Genomic DNA, 19518 nt, shown 5'->3' on the forward strand with positions numbered 1-19518 from the left:
TCGTAGTCGACCTCCAAAGAGGGGTCGTATTCACGTGGTGAATCACCACGTGCACTCGCAACATCTTGTGTTGTGCGAGTGGAAGACACTACGGCAGACGTTCCGTCTGCCGCAAGATATAACAGTGCGTCACCCGCGGCTGCACGAACCGCAGCCGAAGGCGCAGCACTATCGTCACCCCGCATGAGTTGATTCTTCATGCGATGGAATTTTAAATGATGGTTCTGACCAATCAACATCATTTTAAAAATTAAGTGGTCACATAGCGACCACTCCATTTAATGACAGTCAGAGTGATTGTCTTTCAAGGGAGTGCAATCAGCGAAAATTACTAAAACAATGCATTTTCTTCCGGAATCCTGCTAAATTGGATCAGAAAAAAGTCCAAACAAATAGGAAGAAGACTTCTGCAATCGTAATACCGACGTCCAGTGTCTCACCTTGGCGGGGCACTGCGAGAAACCTTTATTTAAAGCAGCAGGAAGATGACGATCGAGGTGCAGCGTAAATTGACAGTGCTGGGATACCCGGGCGTGGGAAAGTCGTCGCTTACCACGTGCTTTGTGGAGAATCGGTTCGTGGAGAATTATGACCCGACCATTGAAAACACCTTTCACAAAACGATCCGGGTGCGCAACGCCCACTTTGTGACAGACATTGTGGATACTGCGGGCATGGTGGGAACTTCATTAATGACTCGTGTTGTCGACATGGAGTTCACGGGAGTTTGTATTGTTCTGACGGCAGGACGAGTACGCCAACTTTTCACAAGCAGCGTCTGTGGGCGTGCATGGTTATGTGCTCGTATATTCTATCGGCTCACGCACGTCGTTTGAAAAGCTCAAGCTCATTAATGAGAAATTGGTGAACATGCTGGGCTCGAAGCCGCCGCGCGTGCTAGTCGGCAGCATGTCAGATCTAGAAAAGGCCAGGTACGTGGCTTGATGCAAAGGACGCAATTAAAAATTTATAGCGTGAGTTGTTTCATTGTAGGGAAGTGACAGTAGAAGAAGGGCAGACACTGGCTGCAAATTGGGAATGTCCGTTTGTAGAATGTTCGGCCAAAGACAATGAAAATATCAGTACGCTGGCGTGATTTTTGGGGTTAGTTGATGAACTTTTTAACGTGCATTGGTGTAGATGAGGTATTTACGTATCTAATTAAGGAGATCGAGCGCGATTCCGGGCTGCTGGAGGAAAGCGACGAATCGCGGTGTACGATGTTGTAAATGAAGTTGCAACTTAAGCAGCCGTGACCCGCGAAGATCATCCGGAGGCTTCTGCTTTAAGAAATGCAAAGAGAAGTAGTCATAGCATGAGGATTCTGACCGCTTGTATTGGGCTCGCAACAGCATGCATGACTTAAAAATGGACTTGTTTCGCACATTTGCGCAAATTATATGAGTCGCACTACTTTTTGACATATGAAAAGTTAGTCAAGCGTTGTCCATTCTCGTCACAGTAAGCAAAACCCATTTAATAGCGTATTGTGTCATGCTGCAAAGCAGAATTGTCCTTATAAGCTTGAAGATTATATTTAGATAATGCGTGTACGTGGGGCTTGCTTCATTAGAATTTTTGGATTGCCTTCTTATAGCTGCAGTCGTCTAATATTACTATCTTGCGTCGAGATAACTTTAATGCGGCCAGAACATATATAATTTTTGACGAGTATAAAATATATTTTATTTCATCACTTTTGATGACACATTTTTAAATGGTGGGCTTTTATTTTTTTCAATAGCATATGAGCTCGGGTATTAGCATGAACCAAGTTTACTTGTCAACGGTGGCCATATGCAGCATCAAATCCACAAGGCGGTTCGAGTAGCCCCACTCATTGTCATACCACGCAACAAGCTTGACAAAGTGTTCATTCAGGGCAATGCACGCATCAGCATCAAAAGTGCTCGAATGCTTGTCGTGCAAAAAGTCGTTCGACACGACTTGGTCCTCCGTATAGCCGAGGATACCCGCCAGTTCGCCTTCCGAAGCAGCCTTCACAGCAGCCTTGATCGCGTCCATTGACGCAGCCTTCTCCAGGCGGCACGTAAGATCCACCACCGACACATCCGGAGTAGGTACACGGAAAGCCATGCCCGTCAATTTCCCATTCAGCACAGGTAGCACCTTGCCAACGGCCTTGGCGGCGCCAGTCGACGATGGAATAATATTCTGGCCGCAGCCACGACCACCTCGCCAATCTTTGCCACCCTTAGCAGGTCCATCCACCGGAAGCTGCGTGGCCGTGGTTGCGTGGACTGTCGTCATAAGACCCTCCACGATGACAAAATTGTCGTTAATCACCTTGGCAAGGGGCGCAAGGCAGTTCGTTGTACAAGAAGCATTCGACACGACCGGGACTGACCCATCGTAATCCTTGTGGTTCACCCCCATCACATACATGGGTGTGTCATCTTTTGGCGGGGCCGATATAATAACCTTCTTGCACCCGCCATCGATATGAGCCTTGGCTTTCTCCGTCGTGGTAAACACACCGGTTGATTCGCACACGTACGTCGCACCGGCTTTGCCCCATGGAATCTCTGATGGGTCTCGCGCAGAATACACATGAATGACTTGACCATTGACCACCAAATTGCCGTCTCGCGTTTCCACAGTCCCGTCAAACTTGCCATGGGTCGAGTCGTACTGAAAGAGGTAGGCCATGTAGTCAAGGTCCATGAATGGATCATTTATAGCCACGACTTTCGTCTTGGGGTTTTCAATAGCCGCGCGACACACAAGGCGTCCAATGCGGCCAAAACCGTTAATTCCGATGTGTACTTCACTCATACTGGAATCGGGCGCGGAGTTCAATGCAGTGATCGCGAGCGGGCAAATTGAATTATGGGGTATCTTTTAGAATGGGACGATTGATAAAACCTTGATGATATGAAAAACCTTGAAAAGAAGACGGGAGCCGTTAGAATCAACCGTAAATTGACGTCACAAAAAGCTTAACAATGAGCAGTATCACTCTTCCTGGTATATCGTATGTTGGAAAATGGTGTTTTTCAGGCTGAAATACCGCCAGGTCCCAAGCCATCAAGAAACTGCCGTTCTCCAAAATTGTCTTTCATTTGAACATTTTGGTGTGTTGCAGGTAGAAAAGACAAAAGGTGAGCATACCATCTCGCAGGAGCAAGGAGTGTAACGGTGTACTGTTACATAAGTATTATTTCCTATGAGAGGAAATAAATAAAGAAGAATAAAATTATTATCTTCAGTAATTTTGACTTAAAAGTTCCAATATTTCCAAATTCGGTAATATTGATGCCAATCAGACATTAGCGCGATTGATTAGTTGATTTAAGTCTAAATCAACCCCGCCAATCGTTATAAGACACGATTGTGCGGCGCGCAAGGAGGCGCCACACTTAGTTAGATTTTAATATAATAAGTTCAGTGAAAGATAAGAGATCGCAACGTAGGAAACTAAATATATTAATTCGGCTTTACTTTTCCCTAATTCTTATTATTTCAGTTTCGTTTGGTAGATGAAGCCCCTTAGCTACTTAAAAAAACTTTCTCTCTACCCTTGTGTACGTGAAGTTTATAGGCACCTAACCTACACATGGTAACCATGCTGCTAATATGCCGACGCTTCTGCGTCGACCCGAAAGCTTAATGTTCGATGTTCAAGGTAGACGAAGGCGACTCTGTTATAAAATGGTTCGTCGAATTAGACAACGCCATAAAAGCTTGCCGCATCAATGATAATGCGACAAAAGTGAAATTTGACATGTCCAACTTAGCCGGACGTGCCAACTCTTGGGCCCTCGGGCTCAAGCATCACGACTCATTTCTCTTAGGTCGTATGAGGTCTTTAAGACCTGGCTCAGGCAAACCTTTGAGCCGCAACATGCCAAATTTAGGGCTCGAGCCGATCTCCTGGATTTGAAGTAGGGCAAGCGTGATCTTTACGCTGATGCCCAACATACACGATACCTTGTAAGTTGTATCGTAGGTCATCCAATTGATGAACAAACACAGGTAACTGTTTTTGTTAAAGGTCTTACAGACAGTCCTATTAGGACTCACCAACTCCGGCTAGAACTAGAGCTGATCAAGCTCTATCTGTTCCACTACAAAGGTCGCGCTTGATCAAACGATCTTCGTAGTGAAACAGAAGGACTTCAGCCTGAAATAGGATTTCGCCCATTCCGGTGCTTTTTAGTCCAAACAGACGACATTACAACGGAGGTCCAGAACCTACGAACATCTCGTATATGGAGACCGAGAAGCCTCACTTTCTTGAGTACAAACGATTGCGAAAATGCAATCGTTGTCAGAAGTCGGGCCACTACGCCTATGATTGTAGTGCCACACGCCCAGTGCCTAGTTCCACTGAGCGAAACGATCGACCTCCCGCTAGGAACAACAGAGGACGCGAATTCGACGCCGCTACGAAATCGTTACGGCGAGGCGGATTGTCAAAAGATCCACCCCTTTTAGCCATTGACCTCTATTGTTTCATTTTTTTTTTTCATTATCGGATTCATTAAAAACCGTCGGGGTCAGTAGGCGCGGAGCGCCCTACTGATCCAGCAACGTCAAAAGAAATTGCAGGGTTTTTTACGAAAGTTGCTGAACGCAAACAAACATTGTGTGCTGCCCGAGGGATGAGGTTAACCTCATCACTTTGAAAATAGTAGTTGCAAATAAAATGCCACTTAAGTCCCAAGTCGATTGTGGGCGTCGAATAATATTTTCAATCGACGCCAATCGCTAGAAGATTGCAGACTCAAATTTATTGAGCGCAATATCCCTCTAACGATAATGACACACGTTAAAGGGTAACAAATACGATAAAATCATCATCGTACAAGATTTGCAAGACAAATTTAAGTCATCCTTGGCTTACCATGGCTCAGAAAGTACGAGCCATGTATAAATTGGCAGCATCAAGCCGTGACAATGCCTGTCTCTTGTTCATCAGATGGCCAACTGATGAACGTCTTGGAGCGTCCATAAGCGTCTGGATGTCCAGACGCTTGTGGATGCTCCAAGACGTCCTACGAGTGAGGGCGATATCCTCACTGGTGGGTCGGTCATTAGTATGACTGCACAAGACCTCAGTGTAAATACCCAACACACTTGGAGTTAGATCCCGACGGCTGTGCACAAGCACAGGCAACGTCGAAGTTCGACCGTTCTGTGGGAATAAAACCCCGGATACCTGTGGTCAAAGGTCCCCAGGTACCCTTTGAAAAAAGTTCCAATGACGAAACTGAGACAATAGATGTCATAATAAACAATGGATCAAGTGTAGGCGCTTATTCACTTGAATTAATATCGCCTCCGAAGTTAACTTTGGAGATAACTCAAATGCTAACGCTAGAACCGAAACGGCTCTTGCGTGATCTGCGTAGTGGCAAAGTCAAGCAGGCCTGATGACAACTACGTGGCCGATATTCGTTCGGCAATAGTATTTCCTAAAAGCGAACGACGAACAAGAAATAGCGTTTGACAAATTCTTTGCCGAACGCTTAGCAGCGGGCCATGTGAGGGAGTCAAATTCCCACATAGTTCCTCGACCTTCTGTATGCGTAAATACAACAGGAGGATGGAGAAATGTGCATGCATCCAATAAATTGAACGCTGCAACTGTACCGGCTCAAACGCCGATACCACGAAAAGACGTAGTTTTGATGGTATATCAAAGAGTACTATATTTTTATTTATTAGTCAATGGATCTGATGGATGGATTCTATCAGATCCTTACGCGTGAACAAGATATTCCGTTCACAGCAGTAAGCACCCCAAGCGGTATGCTATGGGAGTGGCTAGTCATGCCACAGGGACATAGTAGTGCCCCTGCGACATTCAACAGATTTGTAACCAATCTGTTAAGATCGGTGCGGGCATTTGCACGGGCTATTTTGATAAGGTCTTCGTTCATAGCAGAGCCATGATTGGAAAGTCGGATTTTGAAGTACATCGTACCCACGTCCAAAAGGGTTTTACACTAATGAGTCAGCACGAGTTGTATGCAAACCTCAAGAGGTGTTTATTCGCTGCAAGCGAAATAGCACTTCTTGGGTGCACCGTGTGTAAACACGGTGTAAGCCCGGATCCAAAAAGAATAAGAAGATCGCCGATTGACCTGTGCCAGTCGATGTAAAGGGACTTAGAAAGTTTTTGGCTTAGCGGCGCAGCTGCACAAGTACCTACGCAATTATGCCGAAATGACAGTATCTCTTTTTTTCTTTGTTGAAGAAAAACGTTAAGTGGTCATGGAACGTTGATTGTCAGCGCTCCTTTGAAGGTATCGAGCAACGCTTGATGCAATCGCCAACTTGGCAATTGCTGACTAGGACCAAGCTTTTCATGTGGTCTGTAAACGCCAGCGATTTTGCAATCGGCTGTGCGTTAACGCATTATGACACAGACGGCGCAGAGCGCGTCGTCAATCGCGTCAGCTTCAACCAGCTGAACGCAACTACCCTGTGCATGGCAAGAACGACTTGCCATGAAATATGCATTGGCTAAGCTTAGGGTCAATCTCTTTAAAGATAGACCCTTCATTGTATATACAAACCATGCGTCTTTACAGACGGCCGTAAACAGTCCACACCTCCCACAAAAAATAGTGCGATGGCTGTCTTTCTTCGCCGGGTACAACTTCTCCGTGGAATATAAATCTGGACGAATTAATGTCGTCACTGATGCCCTTTCGCGCCGGCCCCATTTTGAGCCGGCTGCGCGAATCAAAAGTGAGCATAAGGCCATGTTGCAACATAAAGTGTTCAGTCGTCGACGACCTTAGAAGAGCTTATCAAGAAGATATAGCTCTTAAAGGGTTGATGGATTACCTTAGAAATCCATCCCAACAATCCTTAAAAGAATTGTCGAAATTGCATAGATCCTCAACAGATCGATTCACAACACGAAACGGGTTACTGTATTACACAGCCATTGCTGGTTACACACCTCGTGTCGTCATCCCCACCACAATGATTCGCGTTTACGCATCATGTACGAGTACCATGATGCACCAATAAGGGGTCATCGTGGACGTGAGAAGACCTATTTCACGGTAAGTCGCGCCACGCCACTATGATTCTGTCCGCAAGTACATACGTGCTTGCAATGTTTATCAACGGGTGAAGTTTAGCGCTTCATCAGTGCTTCGTTACAGCATCTGCCTGGTCCGGCAGAGTGTTGGCAGTCTGTATCCATGGACTTCGTCTTCGGATTTCTTGAAGACGAGCAAAAGAATAATGGTATTCTTGATTTTGTTGATGGTTTCAGCAAAATGGTACATCTTGCTGTGGTACCTGAGTCGATCTGAGTCAGAGGCTGTGCTCGTGTCTTTGTCGACACGATATTTCGACTCCATGGCTTACTCCGCAAGCTGGTCTCAGATCGAGACCCTAGATTCACGGCGGAATTTTGGCAAATTGTGTTCAAATCACTTGGAACACAACTAAAAATGTCAAGTTCTGATCATGCTGAAACAGATGGTCGGGTGTAGCCGGCAAACCGTATTCTTGAAGAGATACTTCGCGGAAACGTCCCCTCTTTTAAGAGTTGGAGGGATTCTTGCCGATGGTAGAATTCGCCATCAACAATTTAGTGCATGCTTCCACAAAGCATACACCATTTTTTGTGAATGGCTTACGCCACCCACGTATACCAGCCTTATTTGAGAGTGACCTTATCCAAGGGGGGAGGTACTTGCTCGAGCAAAGAAACCTCAAGCTCTTGCTCATAACGCAACAGCACTAAGGTCAATGCGATGGATACCATTGTTGGTTTAATTAATATTGAAGTGGACAAAATCAGCAATAACAATACGCTATTACTGACCTTGACAACGATACTGAAAGACTCAGCATCAAAAACAAAATTATTAATGAGAGCGATAATACTCTCAATAATGAGGAGATTGATATCTCCACAGTGCGAGCCGAAAACAAAAATAAAACCGAGTCAGTAGGCGATTTACTGTTCGTTAGAAAAGCAGGGGTCCGTTACGTACAGGATTTTATCGCTGATGCGGTGGACAAACACAAACGGAACTCTGACAAAAATGTAAGAGCAAACATACTTTATTTAATGTCAATGACCTAGTCCTACTTTCTACGGTAAACCTACTAAAACACGTAGTGATGAATGTAGGCAGTAATAAAATGCTGCTCAGATATATCGGCCCGTTTCGTGTACTATATAGCTAAGGCAACGCATACACGATCGAGCTGCTACGCATCCTACGTTTTATGCTGGGCGTCTCCACCCGTACCATCAGTACAAGGCTTCTTCCGATTCCAGCTTACACTGGTACGGTCAAGGGCATCCACCAAAACCTAAGGGTTCAAAGCCAAAGACTTATTGGCTCGGAACAGAGTCTGCTTCTCTTCAACCAGGCGATCCACTCTTTCCTCCAAGGAACAGATCTTCTGACGAGATCTCACCAGCTCATTTTGAAGGACTGATGTGTCCTTTCGTTCACCAGATGATCAGTCGCAATCTGCGCACAATTTCTCAAATGGTCATGAGAAACATTACCGACTGTCACCTCTAACACCAGAAAGTGGCATCGATGAAGAATTCCGTCTCAACCTCACCAAGCTTGTGAAGCATGAATGAGTCGATTAGCGGAACATGATATCGGTCGCTGGTCATAACAGCCCAATGAATTAGACTAAACTTGGAGAGCAACCAAGGCCTTTTTTCAGGAGCGAACCGCAACGTATTGCTGCCCCACTCCTCTTGGATCATTTAGAGTGAACGTTAACTTGGCCCTGGGAGCGATCCCTAAAATCACTCCTTCCCTAGTGATGCAAACTAGCACTACCAGCAGCACTTTTCCCTTCGCGACCACTTAGTTCCTGGTGACGCATACTAACGCCACCACAGTGGTCATCGCCCACGGAGTCATCTGATGATGAACTCCTCACAAAATAGATCCGATGAATCGAACGACCTCGTCATTACCTCTCTGCTTGTAACGTTCGATGCCAAAGATTTAACGGACTCACCCTTGGGTGATCCAGCGGCCTTTACAGTAGATACTGAGTTAAACGATGTAGGTGACTTGTCACCGTCACCAGAAATGTCATCAACAGATGACATATTTCAGTCACCTCACTCGGACTAGGAGGTGACGTTTTTCCCGCAGCAGACGCGCTAGCGTCTGCAGAAACATCGTGCATCACCAAGAGCTGCACTGATCCGTTTGCGGCCTCACGGCCCACTCGCACAGACTTATTCGTTGCCATCTTGATCAAAATCAATTAATGAAAATTAAAACGGTATTTTGACACAAACCAATAATGCAAAATTACAGGAAAAGACATGACAGTATTTTCTATCACCCTATTCAGTCACTATAGTGACAGTTGGTTAGGGGGAGAGGTGATGTAACGGAGTGTTCAGTTGCATAAGTATTAATTCCTGTAAGAGGAATAATAAATATTAGTTGCTATGAGATGAAATAAATAAAGAAGAACAAAACAATTATCTTTAGTAATTTTGACTCAAATAGTTGCCGAATTCAGTGATATTGATGCCAACAAGACATTAGCTCTATTGATTGGTTGATTTAAGTCTTAATCAACCCCGCCAATCGTTGTAAGACACGATCGTGCGGCGCGCAAGGAGGCGCCTAAATTTATTAGAGTTTAATATAATAAGTTCAGTAGTAGATAAAAGATCGCTACGTAGGAAACTAAATATGTTAGTACAGTTTTACTTTTCTCTAATTCTAATCCTTTGAATTACCTTTGGTGGCTAAAGCCCCTCAGCTACTGGATAACTTCCTCTTTACCCTTGTGTACGTGAAGTTTCGAGGCATCAAACCTACACTGTAATCAGTGTAAGCTTTACTAGTACTGATCAGTACTAGTGAAGGGTGCCCCGTTACAAAGAGCAGCTGCAAATCAGGGTGGTTGTCGGTATGCCACAGGGCTTAAGTAGAGCATGGCCGCAATAGGCGAGCCCGCCTACATAATCAGTATGTAGGCGGGCACGTCTTAATGCGGCTACGCTCTTCTTAAGCACACCCTAGCACAGCGAGGAAGCGGTTTGACCGTCTTCTCTCATGTGCAGTGAGGTTGTTGGTGGGCGCCTAAGCGATCTCACCCAACGAACTATAAGAAAGTGTTGGTGATACATTTCCTCTTTGAAACGCTTCTTTGGAGACCTTCCCTAGCTCCGTTTAAATACTTTATGAGCCCACTGGCGGGTGATGAAGTATTTAGGGGCGCAACAAACGATTACGCAGGGAAAATGCGTATAAGAAAGAAGCGCAGGTGGCTACTCGCGAAAGGGCACGACTGAGAAAGAGTACTTGGGCGCTCGCGAAAGGGGTGTGCCAAGTGGAATCCTTACCAGGCAGCGACATTGCCGCAGGGCTGGCTAAGATTTCTTCTCTTTTAGACTCGATGGATAAATAGCGTCAGGGGCCAGGGCAATACCATTCTGAGGGCCAAGTAATACCACCTCTTAATTTGTATGCAGGCTAACTTGGATCGATGAGGCAGGCCACACGATGAAACGTGAAAGTGGACCTTGGAGTTGGGTTACAGACATCAAGTGTTTTCGCTAAGCGAAGTGGAGTACATGGTTTATGTAACGGGGTGTGTCGTTACATGAAATTAACACTTAAAGGTTGTTAATTAATATATTATCTAAAAGGTAGATAATATTTGGAGAATATTACTTTATATAGTAATATTCTAAAAGCTTATCCATTAATAGATATAGACCATTACATCTACTTCTCCGCGGTCCGGCCAGCGCTAGACGCGCACAAAGAGAAAGACAGATAAGACTTTTAGTACATGTTTTGTATTAGTTTATAATTAAGTAAGTATTAAGAAGATAGACAAGAAGAACTTATATATATTAATACAGTTTTTAATCAACCCTCTTTAAAGCAAGTGTTTTAAATAAAGTCTACCACTGCACGTACTAGTATACGTGAAGTGACGTGAGGCACCACTCGCACTGAGGCAGTGCGAAGTGGACTTGTACTGAAGCAATGCGAATTGGGCTTGTACTGAAGCAGTACAAGTCAGTATTGCCCCGTACACCTGGTAGCACTTTGTAGTCCGTCCAAGGATCCCAGTTCAATCATTTAACATGGACATGTCAGATGATAATGGAAATATGCATCACGTTTCGCGTGATAGCTACTCCTTTCTAAGTGACATAGAAAGGAGTGCGGTCAAACGAATGAGTTCGACCGTAGGAAATGATGCAATCTTGGCAATGCTGTCAAATTTGGACAGAGATGCCCCTATTCAGTCATCGCCAAGTTCATACAACATAAACTTGACGAGATGAAGGAAAAGGTAGCTTTGCTGAATTCGCAAGGCCCTCAACAGGCAGAACTGTTGAGGGTACAACAGGTATAGACCCCTATACCTAAGATGACGCACACGCGTCGTCCCGAAACCTTAAAGATTGACATCTCTAAGTATAGGGGAGTCGAAGAAGGCTCCCTCTAAAGATGGTTTGTCGAGTTGGACGATGCCATAAGTGCTCGTCACATCGTCGACGAGCAACTGCAAATCGCATTTGCTCAATCAAACTTGGCAGGTCGTGCCAAAACTTGGGCATTGGGCCACAAGTTGCGCGACCCATATGTCTTTAGGTCGCTAGCTTTTAAAGCCCGGCTCAAACAGATGTTTGAACTTCCTAAGGCTGAGTTCAGAGCTCGATCAGAGCTTCTGAAACTCAAGCAAGGCAAGCGTGATGTTCACGCATATGCCCAGCACATACGACTCTTAGCGATTTGTATCGCAAACATTCATGAACACACGTGTATTACGGTGTTCATGCAAGGTCTTGCGGATGGTCCCGTAAAGACCCACCTGTTCCGCTTGGTACTAGATACGCTTGAAGAAGCATTACCAGTTGCGGAATAGGAGGACTTAAGCTTGTGACAGGCTCAAGCTGGTTTGTCATCATATCGTCCTTCAAGACGAAACAAGCTTGGAGGTCCAGAACCTATGGACCTCTCTTTTGTCAAAAGCGATTAACCTCGCTTATCGAACAATTAGCGATTGCAGAAATGCAATTGCTGTCAAAGTTAGGACATTACGCTCATGAGTGTAGTGCTCCACGCCCAGTACCGAGAGGTACTGAACGTAATTATGGACCGAATGCCAAAAAGAGCAACGGTCGCGGGTCCGACGTTGTTGAGAAATCGCAAAAGCGAAGCGGACCGCAAAAAAAACGGTCGGGGTCAGTAGGGGCGCAACGTCCTACTGATATAGCAACCTCAAGAGAATTTGCAAATCTTTTGACAAAAGTTGCTCCAGACACACAGTCATTTTGGGTCTCTGCGCCTGGCGATGAGGTATCCCTCATCACCTTAAAGTTAAAAGTGACACAAACTCTGCCACTTGGAGCCCTATTGGACTGCGAGCGTGTCATCAGACGTATAAACGTTAACGGGTGCAATGGAAAGACGAATAACTTTATTCGTCGCCAGACGCTTGAGGTCGTAGGCGCGCGACATCCCCCCAACGAGGATGACGGTGCGTCTAGCGACAAGCGTATCGATAACAGTAATGAAACGCGTAGTGAGATTTCACCACACGTTAAAAGATTAACAGTACGATGATGATTTTATCGTACTGGATTTGAATGACAAATTTGATGTCATTCTTTGTTTACCTTGGCTCAGAAAATACGAGCCAAGGATCAGCTGGCAGCATCGATCCGTAAGATGCCTGTCACTTGTTCAACAGATGACCATCTGATGAACGTCTTGGAGCGTCCTCAAGCGTGTGGATGTACTACGACTGAGTGCGATGGCCTCACTTGTGGTACGGTCGTTAGTACGACTGCACAAGATCACAGTGTGATTATTAATCACCCTGTGGAGTCATTTGCCGGTGGCTGTGCGAATGCACAGGCAGCGCCGAAGGTCAACCACTCGAATTTGTCGAGTGGATCGAGACATGAATGTACACCTAGCAGGCGACATTCAAGGAAGATATCGATTGCCCAAAAAGGACATCATGACGATCCTAGGTCGAGTAGAGAGTCGACCATAGAGGACCCGACTGTGATAGCGCAACCACAGTCAAAAGTCGTTGAGGGAATAAGTCCCCACGTACTTGAGGAGAAATCTCCTCACAATAGTTAATACTGAAGTGACTAGACTTCAGCATCACGAGGGATAAATCTCTCGGCAGGCTGTGAAAAAGGGGTCCCATGAAAAATCGAGACATTTGATGTCTTGGTTACTTACGGATCAAGAGCAGGCGCTTATACTCTTGATCTGTATACGCCTCCGAAGTCAATTTCGGAGACACCTGATCAGTTCTTGAGAGATCTGCGTACTCGTCGCAGAGGACGAAGACGTTATCGATATTCGGTCAGCGGTTGTATAAAGCGTTTGTCTTAAGTGACCAGTTGTATATTTTGGGAAAACGTAAAACTGGTCACTTAATACAAACCCTTAATACAAGAATTCGATTGAGTTTTGGGATGTATTCCCTGAAACATTTTCATGCTAGTTGCCTAAGGATAGAGGCACTCGACATGACATCGAGCTCAAACCAAGCTCAAAGTACTGTGTCATGAAGCAGTAGCCACTGCCTCGTGAACATGTACTTGTGATCGATAAATTCTTAACCGATCGAATTAAAGCGGGCCATGTAAGGGATTCAACCTCCCCACATAGCTCTCCGACCTTTTGTGTGCAAAAGGCCACAGGAGGGTGGCGGATAGTGCACTCACTCAACAAACTGAATAGGTATCGGCGTTGAGCCGGTACCGTTGCAGCATTATACTAAGAGTACGATCTTTTCGTCTATGGATCTGATGGATGGGTTCTATCAAATCCATATGCGTGAACGGGACATTCCGTACACAGCAGTGAGCACTCCCAATGGGATGCTCAGGGAATGACTAGTAATGCCGCAGGGGCTTAGTAACGCCCCTGCAACATATAACGGATGCGTAACGATTCTTTTGTGACTGGTGCGAGAATTTGTACCGGATTGTTATGACGATGTATTCGTCCATAGCCGGTCCATGGATGGAAAGACGGACGTAGAAGTTCATAAAACTCACGTTAGTCAGGTTCTTAAACTTTTGCAAAAGCATAAGTTGTAAGCAAATTTCAAGAAGTGAAATTCGCTGCAATCGAAATACCACTTCTTGGGTGCATTGTAGGCAAACACGGCTTGCGCCCTGATCCCGAAATGATAAAGGTGATCACCGACTGGCCAGTTCCAGTCGATGTCATGGAACTTAGAAAGTTCCTTGGTTTAGCGGCGTACTTGCACAAGTACTCACGCAATTATGCCGAGATGACAATTCATCTCTCTCGTCTCGAAAAAAATACAAGAAATGGATATGGAACGCTGGTTGTCAGCGCTCCTTTCAAGGTATCAAGCAAAGCTTGATGCATTCGCCCATATGGCGATTCCAGATCAAGACAGACCATTCCATGTGGTCTGTGACGCCAGCAATTTCGCAATCGGCTGCGCGATAATGCAATACGACACAGACGGCGCGGAGCGCGTCGTCAGTTACCAATCGCGTCAGCTACAACCAGCTGAACGCAATTACCCAGTGCATGACAAGGAGTTCTTTGCCATGAAATATGCATTATCTAAATTTAGGGTCTATCTCCTCGGAGATAGATCGTTCATCGTATATACGGACCTTGCGTCATTACGCACGGCCGTAAACAGTCCACACCTCTCGCAAAGAATGGCGAGGTGGCTGTCCTTCTTCGCGAAGTATAACTTCTACGTCGAATATAAACCAGGACGGCTTAATGTCGTCGCTGATGCGTTATCACGCCGACCCGATTTCGAGTCAGCTGTGCACCCCAACAGTGAAAGTGATCTTACTGTTGCAACACTCACTACTAGTGCTCCGTCATCAACCTTAGTTGATGACATAAAGAAAACCTATAAAGAAGATAAGGACCTTCTATGTTTGATGGATCATTTAATGAATCCATCCGATAAATCTTTTAAAGATTTACCGGCTTTGTATCGATCGTCATCCGATTGATACACGACACGCAATAATTTATTGCATTACGATCGTCATCCGATTGATACACGACACGCAATAATTTATTGCATTTCACAGCCGTTACCGGCGACACTCCACGGGCCTTCGTCCCAACTCACAATGATTTGCACTTGCGCATCGTGTATGAGTTGGTCACGATGCAACAACAAGTGAACATTGTGGACGTGACAAGACTTATCTCACAATAAGTCGCGACTTTTACTGGCCCCGCCAGTATCAGTTCGTGCTTGCGAGGTTCAACGGGTGACGCCTGGTGACGCCAGACCTTCTACCCGTGCGCGTCTTTAACCTCTACCACTCCCGACAGAGTGTTGGCAGTCGGTATTTATCGAATTCATTTTCGGATTTCCCGAAGACGATCACAAAAACAATGGAATCCTTGTTTTTGTAGACAGATTCAGCAAGATGGTACATCTTGCTGCAGTACCGGAGTCGATTACGGCTCCGGGTTGTGCCCGTGTCTTATCGACATGGTTTTCAAACTCCACGGTTTACCCCGTGAATTGGTATCGGATTGAGATCATCGATTCACAATGGAGTTCTGTCAATCCGTGTTCCGAGAGATCGGAACACGGCTGACTATGTCAATACCCGATCGCCCAGAAACGGATGGTCAATCAGAACGGTAAATCGCGTGTTTGAAGAGATACTTCGAGATTACGTCCAATCGTATCCGAATTAATGCGAGTTTTAGTTGATGGTCGAATTCGCCATCAATAATTAGGTGCATGCGTCAACAACGCAAACACTCATCTTCGTGAATGACTTACGCCATCCTCTCATTTCCATCCAATTAGAGGGATCCTCTTGTTTAAGGGGGGGGGGCTCGCACGAGCAAAACCATTTCTGGCGCATGCTCATCATGCGTCGAAGTTAACAACGACGCGAATGAGGTCGATGTCGATTGCTTCGACATCGAAGATGAGATAAATCTCATGGCAGTGCGCACAAAGCGCACTGAAAAAGTCAAAACAAATTAGTCAGCAGAGAGATTCCTGCTGGCTCGAGAATCAGTAATCCGTTTCATACAGGATTTCATTGCTAACGCAGTGGACCGTCAGAAACGGAACGCAGACAAACATGGAAGAGCAAACGCTCTTTCATTTAAAATTAATGATCTAGTGCTACTCTCTACGGTAAATTTACCTAAGCGTTTGGTCACTAATGTGAGTGGCAGTAAACTACTACCCAAGTTCATTGGGCCTTTCTGTGTACTGCATCGCAGAGGCATTGCGTACACAATAGAATTGCCACGTAGGATGCGAATACATCCTACGTTTTACGTTTGTGGGCTCCGCCCGTACCATTAGTACGCGGTTACTTACGAGGACAGATCCGACCATCTCTTTTAAGAATTCATGCAAGATTCTCGTGGTCACGAACCACATTCTTATGCTGAATCTGGAGATTTTCATATCGGGTCCGAAGGTCCTCGGAACCGTGATAATCTAGCGACGGTTCATCGCGAAGAGCGTGATAAGTCCGTTCGTACTCCGTCATTGAGAACGCACTCTTTGAACGGTTTTCAACCGTTCGATATGGTGAACCTGCACCGTCTACTCCAATGGTTGACGCTTACCGTGCTCGTGTTCAAACCCTCCTCCCAATAAATAAGGCTAGCGGTCGTGTTTGTCGATCTTCGACTCTAGATCCGACGCACGGTTCGGATCTAACTTTTAATCCGCCACCACAACCACTGGTGAATTACCACGGTTGTCACTGTTTTTTAGTGGAACGTATTCTAAACCCCGTGATTTGAAGGGGCAGCGAACGAGTCGTCTGGTTCGCTGGAGTGGTTATCCACCTTCGCATGACACATGGGAGCATTGTTCCCAGCTGGTTGTTGACGTTGAGGGCCTTGTCTGTCAGTATGACGAGACTCATCCGATGGATCAGATGAGACATTTTATTGGTTCACTCCCTTGAGTAGTACCCACTGAAGCAGGGGTACCACAAAAACTTTTCTTACGATGGGTTACGCATCGTCGTCACCTTGCACAGAGATACGTGCAGGTGACCGTATGAGAGATGGTACGGGCGATGAGGGATCATCCTCACCGTCGGATCCAAATAGACTCTTTACTCGTCTATTAGAATGAGCCCTCTCATTCGAAGGCTCATAATCAGCCGCCTGACGGGTATCAGGCGACTGTTCCATCCTCCCCGAGTCGGCCATTTCGTCCGACTCGCACTCATAATCGACCTCTAAAGAGGGGTCGTACTCACGTGGTGAATCACCACGTGCACTCGCAACACCAAGTGTTGTGCGAGTGGAAGACACTACGGTAGACGGAACGTCTACCGCAAGAGATAACAATGCGTCACCCGCGGCTGCACGAACCGCAGCCGAAGGTTCAGCACTATCTTCACCCCGCATGAATTGTTCCTTCATGCGATGGAATTCAAAATGATGGATCTGACCAATCAAAAACATTTTAAAATTAAGTGGTCATTTACCGACCACTCCACCTAATGACATTCGGAGTGATTGACGTTTAAGGGAGGGGTGATGTAACGGGGTGTATCGTTACATGAAATTAACACTAAAAGGTTGTTAATTAATATTATCTAAAAGGTAGATAATATTTGGAGGAAATTACTTTATATAGTAATTTCCTGAATTCTTATCCATAAATAGGTATAGACCATTATGTCTATTTATTCCGCAGACTAATCAGCTGTAGAAGTAATCAAAGAGAGTTACGAGATAAGATAGATAAGAATTCATTTACATGTTTAGTATTAGTTTATAGTTAAGTCAACATTTACAAAGATAGATTAACAAGACACTTAACTATATTAATACAGTTTTCATTTTACACTCTTAAGCTAACTTGCCTTAAGAGAAGTCTTCCTCTATACGTACAGTGTACGTCACCTAACGAGAGGCACCACTCACATCTGAAGCAGTGTGAAGTGGACTTGTACTGAAACAGTACAAGTCGCAGTGCCCCGTTACACCACCCATTCGCGCCTCCAGCAGCCATTGGCGGGATTGATCTGAAGACTCAATCAAACAATGACCAAAACTGTCGCAATCCTGCTGCAATATTACCATATGTGTCAATATTGTAAAGTAAATTATCGAAAGATCCTAATTATGATCTCCTTCATTGTTCCTCTCATACGTGAATATAAATCTGTTCGAGACACCCCGTTACATCCCACCCCTAAACCAACAGTCACTATAGCCACTGATGCAGAGTGACAAAAAGTACTATTGCGTCTCCCTATAAGGGACTACTTGTTTGTATTTTAATTCCAAATTTTGTGCATGGTGACTAAATCGTGCGCATCGCCTTTAAGGAAGGGCAACTTTATTGATCTGGAATAACCAACGAACGATACAAAATTCCTCTGCTCAACTCATCCAAGCTTCGAAAGCCTGGTGAGTATGAATGCGAATTCTCCATCGATGCTTTTTTTCGTCATCGATAATACACTGGCAAGCGTGCCAAGGATGTGCATCTCTTGTTTAAAGCTTAGGATACTTTTGTACAGAACGTACAAAGCGTAGAAACTGGATACGGTACGTGATCGGTGTACACATATGTTGTGCCGTAGGCAGGGTAACTTTGCTTCACGTGCGAAGACTCATGCCCCTGCTGCATCAAATACGCAGTAAATGCACCTAAAGAGGCGTAATCTCTAAAGGGTCCCCACTAGAGGAAGTGCTGAAGCACAATTTCAGCCGTTAACGCTGGCAGCCATGAAGGCATACCACCTGACAAGCTCATTAGTCTCTGACATAAGAGAGAGCTACAGTCAGGACGACCATTGTCGCCTGCTGTCGGCACTTTGGTGAACGAAAGGTTACCCTTCCGTCGCACCTGAAAGCTAAGTTAATTCGCTTTAGTCACAGCGATTGCCTGTTATGGCATCAGCTGTCACCTTGATATCCCTTGATAATCTATGTGCCTCATGACACAGATTTCAAGCTGATGATCCTTCAGGAGCTCCATGATGCACCATCTAATGGGTATCTGGGCCGTGAAAAGACATTCTTACGAGTGTCAGAGGAATTTTGGTGGCCACACCTATATAGATGGGTGGCCAACTACATTCGCTATTGCGAACAGTGTCAGCGCATTAAGCCTGCACCGTCCAGCAGTGCGCCACTAAAGCCGCTACCGATTCAAACCAACTGTTGAAAGTCACTAAGCCTGGACTTCATGTTTGGCATGCCGCCCGATCATAAGGGTCGGACAGGGCTAGTCGTCTTTGTAGACAGACTGACCTAAATAGTGAATTTAGCCCCATGTAAGACATCGATCACAGGCAAGGAGGCAGCTCTCTTGTTCCTGGATCATGTTTACCGACTACACGGGATGCCCGAGTCCATAGTATCGGACCGGGATCCACGTTTTACGTCTGGTTTTTGACGACATGCGTTCGAGCTGCTAGGTAGCAAGCTCCACATGTCGACCGCAGATCACCGTCAGACCGATGACCAAAAAGAACGTGCCAATCGGGTCGTGGCGGATGTCTTACGCACGATA

At 45.5% G+C, this 19518-nt stretch overlaps 2 protein-coding genes across 2 annotated transcripts; one reads left to right on the forward strand and one right to left on the reverse strand.

The window, feature by feature from the left end:
- The first annotated feature begins 411 nt into the window (after window positions 1–411).
- On the forward strand, window positions 412–1713 carry CCR75_006735 (uncharacterized protein). The gene is made up of 4 exons (XM_067964803.1): window positions 412–677; window positions 748–932; window positions 994–1082; window positions 1141–1713. Exons 1-4 carry the CDS (start codon window positions 486–488, stop codon window positions 1227–1229), a joined length of 555 nt encoding a protein of 184 aa, XP_067817741.1. The 5' UTR covers window positions 412–485; the 3' UTR covers window positions 1230–1713.
- A 63-nt stretch (window positions 1714–1776) lies between these two features.
- Window positions 1777–2796, reverse strand: CCR75_006734 (uncharacterized protein; the record flags this gene model as incomplete). The annotated part of the gene is made up of 1 exon (XM_067964802.1): window positions 1777–2796. One exon carries the CDS (start codon window positions 2794–2796, stop codon window positions 1777–1779), a length of 1020 nt encoding a protein of 339 aa, XP_067817742.1.
- Window positions 2797–19518: the final 16722 nt, after the last annotated feature.

Source organism: Bremia lactucae, linkage group LG11, assembly GCF_004359215.1.
Source record: "Bremia lactucae strain SF5 linkage group LG11, whole genome shotgun sequence".
Taxonomy (NCBI): Eukaryota; Oomycota; class Peronosporomycetes; order Peronosporales; family Peronosporaceae; genus Bremia; species Bremia lactucae.

Coding starts and splice junctions, on each gene's coding strand:
- CCR75_006735 (XM_067964803.1), top strand. CDS start 486: ATGACGATCGAGGTGCAGCGTAAATTGACAGTGCTGGGATACCCGGGC. Junction 678..747: donor TTGTGGATACTGCGGGCATG/GTGGGAACTTCA, acceptor TTCTGACGGCAG/GACGAGTACGCCAACTTTTC. Junction 933..993: donor TCAGATCTAGAAAAGGCCAG/GTACGTGGCTTG, acceptor GTTTCATTGTAG/GGAAGTGACAGTAGAAGAAG.